Source organism: Marmota marmota, unplaced genomic scaffold, assembly GCF_001458135.2.
Source record: "Marmota marmota marmota unplaced genomic scaffold, marMar, whole genome shotgun sequence".
NCBI lineage: Eukaryota > Metazoa > Chordata > Mammalia > Rodentia > Sciuridae > Marmota > Marmota marmota.
In genome coordinates, this window is record NW_026000185.1 from 12,776,930 (window position 1) to 12,792,840 (window position 15,911).

At 37.0% G+C, this 15,911-nt stretch overlaps 1 protein-coding gene across 2 annotated transcripts in view; it reads right to left on the bottom strand.

The window, feature by feature from the left end:
* Nucleotides 1-827: 827 nt before the first annotated feature.
* Nucleotides 828-15,911, bottom strand: part of Smg1 (SMG1 nonsense mediated mRNA decay associated PI3K related kinase) — a 78,184-nt gene continuing 63,100 nt past the window's right edge. For both annotated transcript variants that reach the window (XM_048789557.1, XM_015491108.2), the window contains 9 exons: nucleotides 14,218-14,355; nucleotides 11,944-12,096; nucleotides 10,696-10,875; nucleotides 9,532-9,759; nucleotides 8,669-8,880; nucleotides 8,459-8,565; nucleotides 6,629-6,808; nucleotides 6,441-6,547; nucleotides 828-5,420 (listed from right to left, as the gene is read on the bottom strand). In XM_048789557.1, the coding sequence (XP_048645514.1) occupies nucleotides 5,343-5,420; nucleotides 6,441-6,547; nucleotides 6,629-6,808; nucleotides 8,459-8,565; nucleotides 8,669-8,880; nucleotides 9,532-9,759; nucleotides 10,696-10,875; nucleotides 11,944-12,096; nucleotides 14,218-14,355 (1,383 nt within the window). In that variant the 3' untranslated portion in view covers nucleotides 828-5,342. The remainder of the gene's footprint in view (nucleotides 5,421-6,440; nucleotides 6,548-6,628; nucleotides 6,809-8,458; nucleotides 8,566-8,668; nucleotides 8,881-9,531; nucleotides 9,760-10,695; nucleotides 10,876-11,943; nucleotides 12,097-14,217; nucleotides 14,356-15,911) is intronic.

A 15,911-nucleotide genomic window follows, 5' to 3' on the forward strand; every position in this document is an offset into this window, starting at 1 on the left:
ACACACACACACACACACACACACAAAAGATGCAGTAGAGTGATGGAGCCTATTTGGGGAGACTTAAAAGCTATGAAATTTGAGCAGCAACCCCTGCTTCAAACTTTTAAAAGGACTCAAGTAATCATTCCCCACATTACCATGAGCATTGAGGTGCCAGTCTTGCTGTAGGCACAGTAATATCCACTTCCAAAGGAAAGGACAGAGTTCCTAACAGTCTTTAAGATAGGTTAAAAAACTTCAGCGATTCCCCTGGAATTTATTATTCCCAGAATGTGTTCCCAGATCATTTCCAAATGCATATCCTAGAACTTCAATAGGTCTCTCAATAAATGTCCAAGTGGTTCAACTATTAAAAATAACTACCCTCAATGGAGCTTTCTTCTGAGCACTATTTTTGTACCACAAAGATAGGAAGTAATCTTTTGTTCAGATGATTACGCAGTTACTATAAATCCCCTTTAACAGAACCTATAGGCAACACACATCATTTTCAACGAACAGCGGGACGGACAATTTCTATCTTTCATCGGGGTTTTCATGCCCCAGGGAACATACACATTTGCCAAAAGTGGTCTGCTGGAGTTTTATTTGGTAAATACTAAAAGAAATTAAGTTTAATAAATTGACCCTTAATACCAAGAACTTTCCCACTGAAGTGCAAAATTTCCATTGCTGTTCAAAAACAGAACATTATTTTTTTGAGAATTAAGTTTTTAATTTTTAAAGGTAATTAGTGTTTTAAAGAGGGGGGAAAAAAAAGCTACCCATGTTCCAAAATGACTTTTTCTGGAATCTACTTCAATAAATTCAAAGCTTAAATGCTGTATCTTTTAAGAATGAACCTTTATTTTTTGAAAAACAGATATCTCATATAATCTTTGCCATGTTAATGCAAATATGCAAAGTAGGCCATGTATTTTTGTTTTCCAAAAGATGCATTATGAACATTTTCAGGAAGCTGGTGTGATTTATTCAACTTTAATCTTAAATACAATCACAAAATTATATCCATCAGGAGGCATTACAACCTTCTGTACAGAGAAGCCACTATTTATACATTGTTACTAGGACAAGGAAGATTCATTCAACTCAACTTGCTCTTATAAGGGTTAAAAACTAAATTAACAATTGAAGTATGGTGTCATTGCCACTGACATTACAGGTGGAAATACAAGGAAAATTTAAACCAGAAAAATAAGTGATGCATTTACTTTAAACAGGAGCCGAAACTTTGTCAAGAAAACAAAAACAAACTATATTTAATCAGCCTGTTTTGAAAGAAAAACATTCTAAAAGTCTGCATTTCAGAACAACATGCTATTTAAGTTTACCATCTTCAAAATTCGAGCTAATTGTATGTCAATTTTTATATCAGCACAACAAAGGGTTTTTTCCTAGTAAGCCCAGCCAAATTCCCATGGAAAGCAAGGGACCCTACCTAAGTGATTGCTTTACAACTAACCCTTGAACCAAAAGCTTCTCACAATAAGAGTCAGTCTGCCATCATGTAAATAAGGATAGTGACATAGTTACCCAGGCCAAAAAGCAGGCAAAGTGCAGCAAACCCTTAGGGTTTCATAAGACAATGAATATCCCCCTTTCCCAACATTTGAAAAGTTCTGTGATGCTTGCTAGTTATTTCCCCAAAGGAGGAATCTTTCTAATGCTACCCAAATAATTGAAAACAAAATCTACCTCATTGACGTGACCTTTGCATTAATATTTCTACCTCCTTGATTTAAGGGGGGGAACATCCTAATTCTAAATTATTGGCATTTTTTACAAGCTCAACAAGATATAAAATGGAACACTGGTTTTCATACTCATCTAAATTTTTGTAAAACAAAGATGCTTAAATGTGCTAATAGTAACACATTCACTGAGATCTGATGTATATGAACAGGAGTAACAGGCTAAGAGTAATAGGCTAGTTGTAGGCGTTTTCATTAATATGAAAAGAATTGGGAGAAAAGAAGAACCAGCTCCTTTGATTTTAGTACTGCCAAACAAGTAAGCCCCCAGAAGTAATTACAAAAAGTTGGAGGAAAATAGGCCAGGAAGACTTTGATTGAAAGTACTGCCTATAATACCCCAGATTAAAAAGGACCTAAGATTGCACATCAACTCTAATATTTGGCTGTACTTGCATTGCCCTGCGCGGCATTTTTTAAATGGCTCTTTCCTTAAATTTCACACATCAGAATAACCACAATTAAAAAACAAAACAAAACAAAAAATGCAGGTAACCACAAACATTGGACAATATTTAAAACTACTTAGGAAGCTTAAGTAATAGAAACAAGTGTCAAGGGCAAAAGTGTCAGAGTTTTCCTTTGTATTAGAAATCCTCACCCTGAACCTGGGGTTTGAGCTCTAAAAGAGCAATTCAGGGAAGCAGATCAAGAGCCTAATGATGAGTTCTCACAGAAATCTCATGTATCTCAAAAACAAAAACAAAAACAAACAAAAAACAACTCAGCACAAGCAACAGACACAAAAGAATCTTAATAATCATCCATTAAACTGTGGGAACTTATAACCAGAAATGGAGAAATCACAAGACACGCCAAAGAATCAGTAAAAGAGAAATAGCTCTGTGAACTTCTAGGCCTCCACAGCTTTGTAGAGAAATCAACTAAAAAAATAGATGATTCCATCAAATTAAAGACAAAACACTTAAAACTTCAGATTTCCAAGGGTACTTTGAATAGAAGAGGTTGTTTATAGATTATTCTGTACCCACTGACTTGGACAGGGGAAGACAGAGGGAGGAATAGAAGGAAGAGACAGAAGGACAGACGGACAGAAAAAGATCCCTGGTTTTCCACAGGTAATTCATCATCAAAAATGTGTGACTTCAAAATCATAGCACTCTAACTTTACAGTATTTTACAAGATAATCCCCAAAATATGGCCCTGTCTTCTCAATCTGATGAGGACTTTTACAAAAGTTCCAAAGGGGCAGGGCTATTTGCAGAATGACGTCACAGAGGAAGCCAAACCTTACAGACTAGGGTCTTGTCCCGAGTGCAGTGAAAAAGCAAGTGCTGAAGTCATCAGCTACTCCTGTCTGCCCTACGACTGTATATGCCACTGGGGGACCATTTTTAAATAAAAGTGATGGACAATTTACCAGAGGCACATGTTTTTTGTTGATTTTTTTTTTTTTTTTAAAGAAATAAAGCTGTCTTGTTTTTTGCTTGGATAAGGTGCCAGGTAGTACCTCTGAAGCCTGAAAGCTCACAGGCAATAAAATTCACCTATTTAATTTATCTTCGTTACCAAAGTGGAAGCAATTTCTGAACACTATCAGGACAATCAAGTGTGAACTGGTTTTATCATCATGATAAGTTTTTCCTGGTGACAATAAAGAATGTTGCTGAAAAGACTATGTAATCTTGAGAGAGCAGAGGTAATCAAGTGTTGAATGCAGTAGCTCCCAAAGCTTCCAGGAAATTAAGCAGTGTGCAAAATACAATATGGCATTCTTATTCCAGCTAGGCTGTTTTGAGTGTGAAAGGTTCAAAAATCAATAAGGAAAAGAAAATTGGATGTGCTAGTTTCCTTAGCTTGCTATTGGACAGTTGGGTATTTAAAAATACCAGCTTTCTTGCAATACTTATTAAAGTATAAAGAAAGTACTGGCACTGAAATGCATTCTCTCACAGGTATTTAAGGATCATAGGTTAATGTGGCAATCAGAACACAGAAAAGGCCCAGAGCTAGGTGCGATTTTTCCCTACTACCTTTCGTCTATGAAGACTGCCAAGTAGAGTGAAGACTGTCCGTCCTAATTTCTCAAATGCAAGAAAAATGTACTCAAAGATTTAAATTGTGTTCTATTTTGTTGATACGTGATTTTAAGAATCCTAGACTGGATTTTTATTTGGATCAATAATTTAGCTCACACAGTCAGTCAGTACTGAAATGCAATGCTAAATTTAAGGAAACCTTAATCATGAATTCATTATATCACTGAACAACAAGCTATTAAAATTATGCAAAAAGTAAAGCACTTCACAGACTATTTTAATAACTGAACTTAATAAAAGATGTTGGTGGTTCTCACTTTGTCTGATGTTTCATGTACATGTCCTGAAATACCAGATAAACTAAAGCACTTTTAATTTACAAGATGTAAATTAAAAGTATCAAATAAGAAAACTGAATTAAACATTTCACTCTACCTCCACCAGAACATCACTTTATTGTTAATCTGTCATCAACAATGTAAAACTCTAATAGGTACTCTATCCTGGTTTTTTAAAAAGGTAAAAGATTACATTGGATTAGCTACTTTCTATGAAAGAAACTACAGCAATCACAGAAGAGGGAAAATCTGAATGACCTCCAAAAATGCACACTATAAGCAGAGGGGAGTGTACATAAAAATCAAATGTCTGTTAGATTAATTACTTTTGAATGCACAGTGACAATTCTGGAAACTGTACATGATAGAATCACAGAAATGACTTAAATAACCAGAATTACATTTTGTATGTGATCATCAGACCTTTAAACAATCCTTGAATTTTCCATGTTATCAGTGGTTTTGGAGAAATTCCTGTTTATCTCTCCAAATATAAGTTAACAGCATGGAGATGGAGTATATGAAACATGAGGATTGAAATAAAAGTGAGTCTGAAAGATGGCTAATCTACTAGATCAGGTTAAAGGGGACCAGATAGGTGGTGGGGAGGAGTGGGATCAGTGGGGTGGTTCTTCCCTTCATTTCAGAAGTAAGTTCTTCCAATGTAGTGTATCTGTTACATAGCTCTCCATTTTCAGTCCATTTCTGAAATTCATATCGCATAGCCTTTTTTGTACCTACTGGTCAACCCAACCAGTACTGTTGCCAAGCAACAAGTGTTTCACGAGAATCTGAATGCATCAAATCTTCCTTGGCTGTGATTTCTTCGCGGCCCCAGTTTTCTCTGTTTCTGAGCGGGGTTTGTTTTTCCTGGATTGTACACACAGGGTCAGGTGGAATGGAGTTCCAAATCACTCTGTGCTCCGCGGTATCCCGATTTCTTTCTCAGCTAACCTCCTGACACGTTTGCAGCTGTTCTGTGGCAGAAAGACAATCTCCGTGTTCAGGCGGTGAGCTTGCTTTCTTCACCCTTGACCCTGGGGTTGCAGGCCATGGTGTTGGGCGTATCCCTGAGTGCAGCTGTCCTGCAGGATTCACTTCCTAGTGCACCGAGATTTCCTAGGTTTCCTCAGAGTAAGCCCCCAGTTGCATCACCACCGACTGTGGTGTGGCTTTGGATGCCTGAGGCTGAGTTGATTCTGGTGGATGTCTGACCTCACTTAACCAGACTCATCTACTGGCTTGCCACTCACACCCAGGCTGTCCAACCTTCATACAGCTGAGCCAAGTTATCTAGATTAGTTGCTTCCTTAATGACATAGTCAACCTGTAAAAATATGCAGGATGGTATTTAAAACCACTGAGAACTTGACATGATTCACATACAAGTTATATGAATTCAGAATAAGTATCTAATCACAAAGGACATGTAGTTGTGATGATAAAAAAGGAGATTAAGTTCTCCGATAACACCATAGATTACAAGATGTGTGTCCTGGGAAAGTCAGAACCCCTTTGAGCATTATGGATCCTCAGATGAAGAAAGCCCTACCAATCCCACTCATGCTCTTGAAATTACATGTGTGAAATACATGTTGTATATACATAAAGACTGAAGAAGCAAATATGAAAAAATGCTAAAATGTTAAGAACTAGTGAGTCTAGGTAAAAAAAAGTGTTAAAAAAAAGTATTCCTAATACTTTTCTGTAGGCTTAAATTTAAAAAAAAAAAATTAACAGTAGGGTTTCAAGAAATCATCCTCAGATTTATATACACAATAATACCAATGAGCATGACAACATCAGGCAAGCACCCACTAATCCTCATGGAGGCTTTATGGATACTCCTATACCTGAAAAAACATCAGTTTTTCATCTGAAACCTTCAGATGGTCCTCTTAAATGCAGCTGAATGCCCTGCATGGTAGTACATACCTACAACCACAGTAATTATGTAGACTAAGGCAGAAGGATCACAAATTCAAGGCTAGTCTCAGGAACTTGCCAAGACCCCGTTTTCAATAAAAAGGCTAGGGATGTAACTCAGTGGTAGAGAGACCCTGGGTTCCATAAATAAATAAATAAATCGAATACAAAAATAGGTAAATTAAAAATGAATTGGAGTTTGAAGGATGTCAAGGTTGGGTCACATCTTAAAAGAAAAATATGCTACGAGAGGAAAAGCCAGAGTAACATGGTGAATATCTGACAACTCTAGAATTATTACCCCAAATCTCTGAAAACCTGTTAAGTTCTTCATTTCCTGGTGAAACACCAAAGAAATGGGCAAGAGGAACAATTAAACTTACACTTTTCCAGCAGCACTAAAATGTTAAAAACTAGTCACCTGTTCAGCAACAGACATCCTCCTGTTCGGATCAACATCTCGGCCCTCTAACTTGGCTTTCACTCTCTTCCACACACTCACTGCATATGAGTTTCTCTCTTGCACAGCTACAAAGCAATAAAAACATACATTAAGACAAAACACAATTCCATATAAAATTTTAAGGCATCTTTATTTCAACTAATTACCTTTCCCAGTTTTAGGGTCTCTCACAGCCTTTTTAGGACTACAAGCAACGCTCTTGCCAGTTCCTGGGACGGTGCTTGGTGGAGTATCTGCTGATGTGGCAAGATTTTTCTGAATCAGCTTTTTAGCATTCTGTGACATGACATCTGGCTGAGTCTTCTGGCCAGTGTTGCTCCGGACTGCTGTAGAGGAAGAATTGGTGGCTCAATTTATATGCAAAAAGAAAATATAGGAGAGACAAAGAAGAGAGCAGAAAATAGGTAATGATAAATATCCCAAGTTAAATACTTAACTACCACCTTGAAAATAAACTGACTTTACAACTTCTAAGTCATTCACTGACATAGACATTGTCCTAGAAAGCCTCAATGGTAGGAAATTCAGATATGAATTTATGCAATGATGTTCACTATTCACCAGATTGTGGTATCAAAAACCATAAATAGCTTTGCAATAATGGAAGATTAATAAGACACAGACACAGAATGCCATGTGAAATGTGGCCATTAAGTCATTTTTAAGATTTAATGACAGGGAACAGGGAGTAGTGGTGTACACCTGTAATCTTAGCAACCTGGGAGGCTGAAAAAGGAGAATCACAAGTTGTAGGCCAGCCTGAGCATCTTAATGAGACTCTGTCTCAAAATTAAAAAAAAAAAAAAAAAAAATTTAAAGTGCTAGGAATGGACTGGGCATGGAGGATCACAATTAGAGGCCACCTTCAGCAACTTAGCAAGGCCCTAAGTATCTCAGACTATCTCAAAATTATTTTGATTAAGTTTTAAAAAACCGCTGGGGATGTGGCTCAAGCTATAGCGCACTCACCTGGCATGCACGTGGTGCTGGGTTTGATCCTCAGCACCACATACAAATAAAATAAAGATGTTGTGTCCGCTGAAAACTAAAAAATATTAAAAAATTCTCTCTCTCTCTCTCCCCCCCCCCCCTTAAAAAAAAAATACAAAAAGGACCGTGGATGTTGCTCAGTGGTTAAGTTCCTTTGGGTTCAATTCCCTTCCCAGTACCTCCCCCGAAAAAGGGGAGAGAGGTTGGAGGTATAGATCAGAAGTAAAGTACTCCTGGATGATAAGTAGCAGATGACCACCAAAACATACAGGAAGGTTTCATGTAATATTAAATGGGGGTGGGAGGGGAATAAAAATTAAATTTGCAAAATGATGCCAATGCATGTACACATACACACACACGTGAACACAGAACAGTAAATCAAACACACAGTGGGTTTTATCTTTAGTTGCGTCAAAGTTGCCTAGGCTATCCTCAAACTTTGTCTTCCTGCCTCAGCCTCCCAAATAGCTTGGATTATAAGTGTGTGATAACCGTTCTAGCCTCAAAAGGCATGTTTTAAAATAATTTACATACTTGTTTTTATATATATATATAAAGTCATTTTATATATATGTGTGTGTGTGTATAATTTTGGGGGAGGGGGACAATACAAGGGATTGAATCCAAAGCCTCACACAGCAAGGCAAATGTTCTACCACTGAGCTACACCCCCAGTCCTTTTTAAATTTTAAGACAAGTTATCAATAAATTGCTCAAGCTGGCCTCAAGCTTGTAATTCTCCTACCATCACCTCCAGAGTAGCTGGTATTAGAAACATGCACCACTGCATCTGGCTCATAAAATAAATGTTGAGAGTGAATTTGAATAGAAGGTATTTTCACTCTCTCACAAGTCGTTTTAGAGACAAGTCAAAGTTTTTTGAGTTTGATATATGACAGGATTGTAGTGACTAATAATATAGTAGACACTTATGTATAACTAAACAGCCCAGCATCTATGCACAGATCATCGACAGATCTTACCTGCAGCAAAGGATGGCTGATAAGTAGCAGATGACGTTGGACTTGAACATTCATTTGTTGCATCGGTGACTAAGGGTGATGCAAAACTCACTAAATTATTATAGATACTGAAATACAAAATTCATGAAATGTTTATGAAATATTATACCAGATAACTATTTTCAATATTTTGCCTACATTTTATAAATCTTGGCTAAAAGGCATGCTTACCTCTGACTTTGTGTTTTCAAATCCTTCAGGGTGGGAGTGATTTCCTGGAGCATTTCAACATGTTCTTGACTGCGAACCTGACCCATAGCCTGAACTAATGTAAACAGAACTGTCTGAATGTTGTCCTGCCACGATTTATATTCACCCAAGAACTGCCTAACACTGTTCTCATAGGGAACATCTTCACCATCTGCCAGAGCAGCTTCTTCATCCTATAGTCAATATACCAATGATTAGTAAAATTGGTTTTTGTCTGAGTAATTACTCTTAAAAGACAGTCATCTAAGAGAGAACAGATATTTCATACAGCAGTATGTTTTATATTCTTAATATAGTCTAACTTCTTTTCTATAAGAATCTTGTTTCCAGCATCAAATATAAACTCAAAATGATTAAAAATAAATTCTAAAATTGAATTAGTTTTGTAAAGATAAAAGTGAAATTTAGCCTTTTCTGTGGACTCAAGTTTCCTTACTAACTAGACTGTATAAGATACTAAAGGGAATGAACAATATTTTATTCATTTTGGCAGGAAACGAGAAGGGTTTGGGGGTATAGGTGGGGAAGAGAAAGAGAAGTTGAAAACACTCAGACTAAGTTTAATTCTCAGTTCCATTATAAATCATATGACATTCGGTGTATCAATTTAAGCCTCAGGTTTTCTATGTACAAAAATCAGAAAAGTACTCTCTACTTTTTTTAAAAAAATATTTGATGAAACCACAACTCAGTTACAAACAAGTTGGAAAATATGACTCAAGTTGTTTTTGTTTACAAAAGATCACTTTTTTTGTTAACCAAAATACTTGTAACTCAGAGGGGGGGGGGGATATATAAACTATGTCAGTGGTAGGGAGTCTTACCTTAGCCATTGCTTTTAGGAGATGTTTGACATCTCCAAGCTGTCGGTTATGACCGGTGAGCACAGTCTTTATATTATCAACAAGATTCTGGATGGTTTCACAGACTGTCTCTATCTGTTGCTCTTTCTCTGTCTGAATTGCTCTTTGAGAAGACATATCCTGGGTCAACTGTTTGTGAGCTGACAGAAGCCATTCAGAGCTACCAATGGGATGTTCAAGACTTGTGTCCTAATAGAACAAGCATTTTTTTTTTTTTTGAGAGAGAGAGAGAGAGAGAGAGAGAGAGAAAGAATTTTAAAATTTTTTTTTAGTTTTCGGCGGACACAACATCTTTGTTTGTATGTGGTGCTGAGGATCGAACCCGGGTCGCACGCATGCCAGGCAAGTGCACTACCGCTTGAGCCACATCCCAGCCCGCTAGAACAAGCATTTGATTTTAAGTATCAGGTGGAATAATGAATCCAATCATCTATCGCCATTACTGCCACATGCCCTCACCAAAAGATCCACTATCAGTAACTCAAACTGATACAAGAACCTCAGTTGCTGAGTCTTGAATTAATTATGTACATAAGAGTATGTAACAATTTCAACAGTCTAGGAAATATAAAGATTTCTCACTTTCTGCATAATTGTTCAGTATATACATTTCTAAAGTTAAAGACCTGAGAAATACACTTGGAACAACAAAGATGATCTATTTCAAGGTCCCTAAACTAACTATAAATAATTCTTTGAAATGAAATCAGAGCTTTCTAATGGATTACCTAAAGCCTTTCCACAAAACACAAGCACTAAACTTATCAACTTGAAATTTCTAGATCCAACTCACCTTTCTAGCATTCATTTCCCAAAGCGCTTTTCCCACTATTCTGTGTTCATTGAGTCTGAATCACTGCTATACACTATCTTTCTCCTCCCTTCCAAACTTACACGGTATGCTGTAGCTGAGAAGCCTTTTCACTTCTTCATTCATTACACTATTGAATACGTAAGTTCCATGAGGGCTAAGAGCAAGATTTAATCACCACTGTGTCCTGCATAAGAACATCTTATATGTATCACATGCTCAATAAATGTGAACTGAGTGAATATACTAAATTGATAGTGTGACATGAGCTTTATCATTTTCATTACCAACTCTCTACTTCCAGCAAGACTCACCACTCTCTGTAATAAACGAAGCTCCAACTCTGAGACTGAACTGTTGAACTGTGATGCAAATGAACACATTTGCTGACACCGTTTGATGAGTTCAAATAACGCAGCATCCAGGTTTAAGGCTTCTGCAGTTCTTGTTCGTAAACTTTCAAAATGAATGATATTGCTGCAGAGAAAAGTGACCTGTGAAGACAGAAAGGGAACCACCACCACCAGGTGTGGGGGGAGGAGGCAATCAATGAAATAAAATACTGCATACTCATTTCCAGAATTCAGACTATAATTGGTTCTAAAAATGTAACTCTTTTGGGAAATAGATTAAATCCTCATAAAGTCTGTAAATTAATGTACAATTTTTGTGAATACTGTTAGGTCTGAGATGGTCAAAAGCACCTAAGTACAATTAAGTAAATCTACCTCCTACATGATTGTCTTTACATAGAAAATTTACATCATAACAAAACTGCCCTCAACACTGAGCTATAATTTGTGTTATATCCAAATTTCAGGAAACCCATCTACCAGAACATTTCTCCTTTGCTTCTACTCCTGCCTCATTTCAAAATATTAAGTGGATATTTGACAGTATTAAGCATATTTTAAAAGGTGTGATTAGCAGTATTGTTGCATTCTTAAATAGTTTTTATCTGAAAAGGTACACACTGAAATACTTACAAAATAAAGGAATATATATTGGGGATTTACATATGGAATGGGAGGAAGAGTAGGGAATACAGATGAAGTAAGACTTAAAATTATTATTAAATTTTGTTGATATGGATGAGGTCATCATTTTATTAGTCTAATTTCGTACCTGAATGAAAATTTCCATAATAATTTTCTGGGTTTGTGTGTATGTTCCCAAATATAACAAAGTTAATCCACAAATGTCTAGCAGGGTACAAAGTCCTGGCACTTATAAGACATTTTACTGCCCGGTAGAAAAACTTTCAAATCTTTGAATCACTACAGTTATACATAAAAAAAGCTTAACAAATATGGAATTAAAATCATGTTTAATTTCCAACAGAAGCTGTATCTATTTAATATTTAAATGGGAAACAGTAAGGGCCTAGGAAATAACCAGCTATGAGTTCACACCTGAGGAATGCCCAGAAAGACCTATTGATCTGGCTCTGTGAACTGGAGCAGGACTCTCCCCCTCCTTTCCCAAGGGGCATCACATGGAATTTCCAATCAGTTCTATAATCCTGAAACTGAGCACAATGAGGGTTCACATGATCATGGTACCTGACTTGCTCTTTGGCTCTCTTTGAGGACGAGATTTCTTCTTTCAGCTATTGTTGCTTCAAAATCTTGTAGTACAGGAGCCAATGCAGGGTTGGCACCACCCGCCCACTTAAGTCGCTGCTCAATACTTGCTTCAAGTGCTGCTAGTTTTTCCTATAAAAGCAGTAGAATCTCCATGAATGTTCAGGACATTCTCCACTTCCTATCTGTCAAGCATTTTATATAATACAAGAGAAATCCAAAATAAAGAGGGTGGGACATGTGTAATTTTGAAAATATCTTTTATCAGCTTCAATTTGGGATTCATCTTGACTTCACTCTGACCAGGAGGCTAAGGCAGGAGGGTTGCAAGTTTTAGGCCAGCCTCAGCAACTTAATAAGACCCTGTCTAAAAATGAAAAAATAAAAAAGGGCTGGGGATGAAGCTCAATGATAGAGTGTCCCCAGATTCAATTCTCAGTACTGCAAAAGGAGGTGGAGGGAATTTGGGAGTGTTGCTCAGTGGTAGAGATCATGCTCAGCTTCTAATATATGTACTATCTCTAAAGAAAATCTATTCTTACTTTTGGTTGTGAAAGACACAAATCTTATTCCCATAAATGCAAAAGTTTATAAATAATGGTGAAAATCATGGCAAGGAAGGTTTTATATATCAAAGTTATAACATCATTTATTCAAAATTTCAGGTGGAGGTAAAGACCCCCCCTCGTGTACACATACCTCTAAAATCAGAAGGAAAGGGCAAGAGTTAAATCCTTTAAGTTGAAAAGATACCTTTTTCCTGATGAATATGCTGTAAAGAAAAGTTATTGCCTTTCTTTGTTTTGTTTTTGCAGTACTAGAGATTAAACACAGGGCTTTACGCATGCTAGACTGGCATTCTGCCACTGAGCTACACCCCCAGTGTGAGAAAGATTATTTCAATCTCCAAAAGACTGAGTTCCAAAAACATTTCATTACAAAAATATTATATAAGTGCCAGGCACCATGGTACACACTTACAATCCCATGTACTTGGGAAGCTAAGACAGGAGGATTCAAGTTTGAGGCCATTCTTGGCAACTTAATGCTCTTGGCAACTATCTCAAGATAAAAAATAGAAGGGGCTGGAGATGTAGCTCAGTGGTAGAGTAACCCTGGGTTCAATACTTAGTACCCCGAAATTATGTAAGTAATTACACTTGGTTTTACACTACTATTAACTTATATAAACAGAAAACAAGTCAATACTGAGCACATGAGGCATAAAACATGAACACATATATATAATAACCTTCATCAAGACTAGTTTCTGTCATTTAAAAAACTGACCTAAATATTTAGCTAAAGAAAGATAGTTAATGATAATCATTTAAGAATATTCTGTTGCCTTGGACACCACCCAATTCCATTATTCTATATGACAGAAGAAATGCCCAAGGTTCTTAGATAGTAATAATAACCAGATGTAAATGCTTAAGTATATTTCAGTAAACAAATATCCAAAGTTTTTCCAATCATCAAGGTCCCCCTTCATATATTAATTAGTTATCAAATTCATTAAAACCCTAAAGTATTTAGTATATTTCTACTCCTGATTCAAAATATAATTACTATTTAAGTAAATGAAATATGATTGCTTTGAGATTTGGTTATCTTTGGGGGTAAGAACTTTAAAAATATAAATGAAAGGGGCTGGGGTTATGGCTCAGTGGTAGAGCATTCCCCTCGCACGTGCAAGGCCCTGGGTTGATCCTCAGCACCACATATAAGTAAATAAAATAAAGTTATTGTGTCCAACTACAATTACAAAAAATAAATATTTAGGGCTGGGGATGTGGCTCAAGCGGTAACGCGCTCGCCTGGCATGCTGGTTCGATCCTCAGCACCACATAAAAATAAACTAAAGATGTTGTGTCTGCCAAAAACTGAAAAATATTAAAAAATTCTCTCTCTTCTCTCTCTCTTAAAATTAAAAAATAAAAAATAAAAAATAAAAAAAATAAAAATTTAAATATATATATATGGCTGAGGTTGTAGCTCAGTGGTGAAGTGTCTGCCTTGCATGTGTGAGGCACTAGGTTCAATCCTCAGAACCACATAAAAAATAAAGAAAGATACTGTGTGTTCATCTACAACTAAATAAATATTAAATATATATATAAATGAAATATGAAAGTAAAAGAAAATGATTGTGCTCCTTGGCTTAGAAACCAAGGACAAACATAGAGATACATCAGTGTGAATTATTTCTAAAAGAAAGCAGCTGTTGGAAAGAAGATCTGTCAAACACACCTGAACAGTTGCAATTGAAGTTTCAATTTGACTCAGAGTATGTAGCTTCTTTTTCATACTGGTTAGGATAGCAGACCGAGGGGGAGGCGTAACAGACATGGCTTGAGGTCTATTGATAAGTAGATCTTCATGTTGCCACTGTTCAAAGAAAAAGAAATGTAATCATACCAAGGGGGGGAGATAGATAGACACACACCACTTAAAAAGGGAAGTGTGAATTAGAACTGGGGAAAGAGAAACAAAACCCAGCTGAAAGCTGGATGTGATAGCCCATGCCTGAGGAGGCTGAGGCAGGAGTCTGAGGCTAATCTGGGAAATTTAGCAAGACCCTGTCTCAAAATAAGAAATAAAAGAGGTTGAGGATATAGCTCAGTGGTGGAGGACTTGCCCAGCTAGTGTGAAGCCCCAAGTTGGATACTCAATACCTCAAAGCACAATCAAATAAGCCTCAGCTGCAGCAATGTGACTGAATGCAGGGAGAGGGAATAAAGAAACACCATAGAAGAATGGATTCCTCAGGTGGAAGAGGACGGATATATTTCTTGGCTCACTAACATGCAATATTTAAATGGTAATTCTGAAGATTTTAGTAATCTGCATAAAAGTCTAGTTTATAATCACCCCAAAAGACAATCTCTAGGGCTGGGGATATAGCTCAGCTAATAGAGTGCTTTCCTTGCATGCACAAGGCCCTGGGTTCAATTCCCAGCACACACACACACAAAAGACAATCTCTAATTATAAAGAGAATGCAAGGGGAGGGGGGGTTGGGGTTGTGGATCAGTGGTGAAACACTTGCCTAGCATGTGTGAGGTACTGGGTATGATCCTTAGCACCATAGATAGACAGACAGATGGATGAATGAATGAAGGTATCATGACCATCTACAACTAAAAAAAAGAGAAGGCAACGGGCTTGGTGGAAGCAGCGCCCGGGTGAAGGAAGTGCAGGAGACTGGAAGAAAGTGGAAGCAGCAGTCACAAAAAAGGAACTCTCCAAATACACAAGCTAGAAGAAAGGGAAGGAACAGGCACTGGCTGCCAGGCGATCAATCCATTCTATATGTTCCAGCAGGGATACCAGATGCCCCAAGAGACAGTTGGCTACAATTTAAAACAGGGGTCAGAGTCGTGTAGCTCAGTGCTGAAGAGTTCGAGCTGTGCATGCGTACTCAAGGCCATGGGCCCAACCCTCAAAATCAAATGAAAAAAAGAGTAAAAGGCAATGTGTTCAGTTTTTTAAAAAAAACTGAAAGAATTTTTGTCATATTTTCTATAACAATTGTCTTTTTTTTTTTTTTTTTTTTTTTTTTTTTTTTAATTTTGGTGGCGCGAGGTGGATGGGTACTGGGGATTGAACCCAGAGTGCCTAACCACTGAACCATATCCCAAGCCCTTTTTATTTTGAGACAGGGCCTTACTAAGTTGCTTAGGGCCACAATAAATTGCTGAGTCTGATTTTGAACTTTTGATCCTCCTGCCTCAGCCTCTCAAGCAGCTGGGATTACAGGCATGTACCACTGTGCCCAGCTAACTGTCCAATTTTAAGGACATAAACTACAAAACATTTAAAGCTTCACAGCATTAAACATTTTTTTAGAAATAGTAAAATATACCAACCCAAAAGACCCCAAATGATGTGTAGTAAATGCAATTTGAGAAGTTTGAATAAATTATTTTCATTTCTTTATGAGG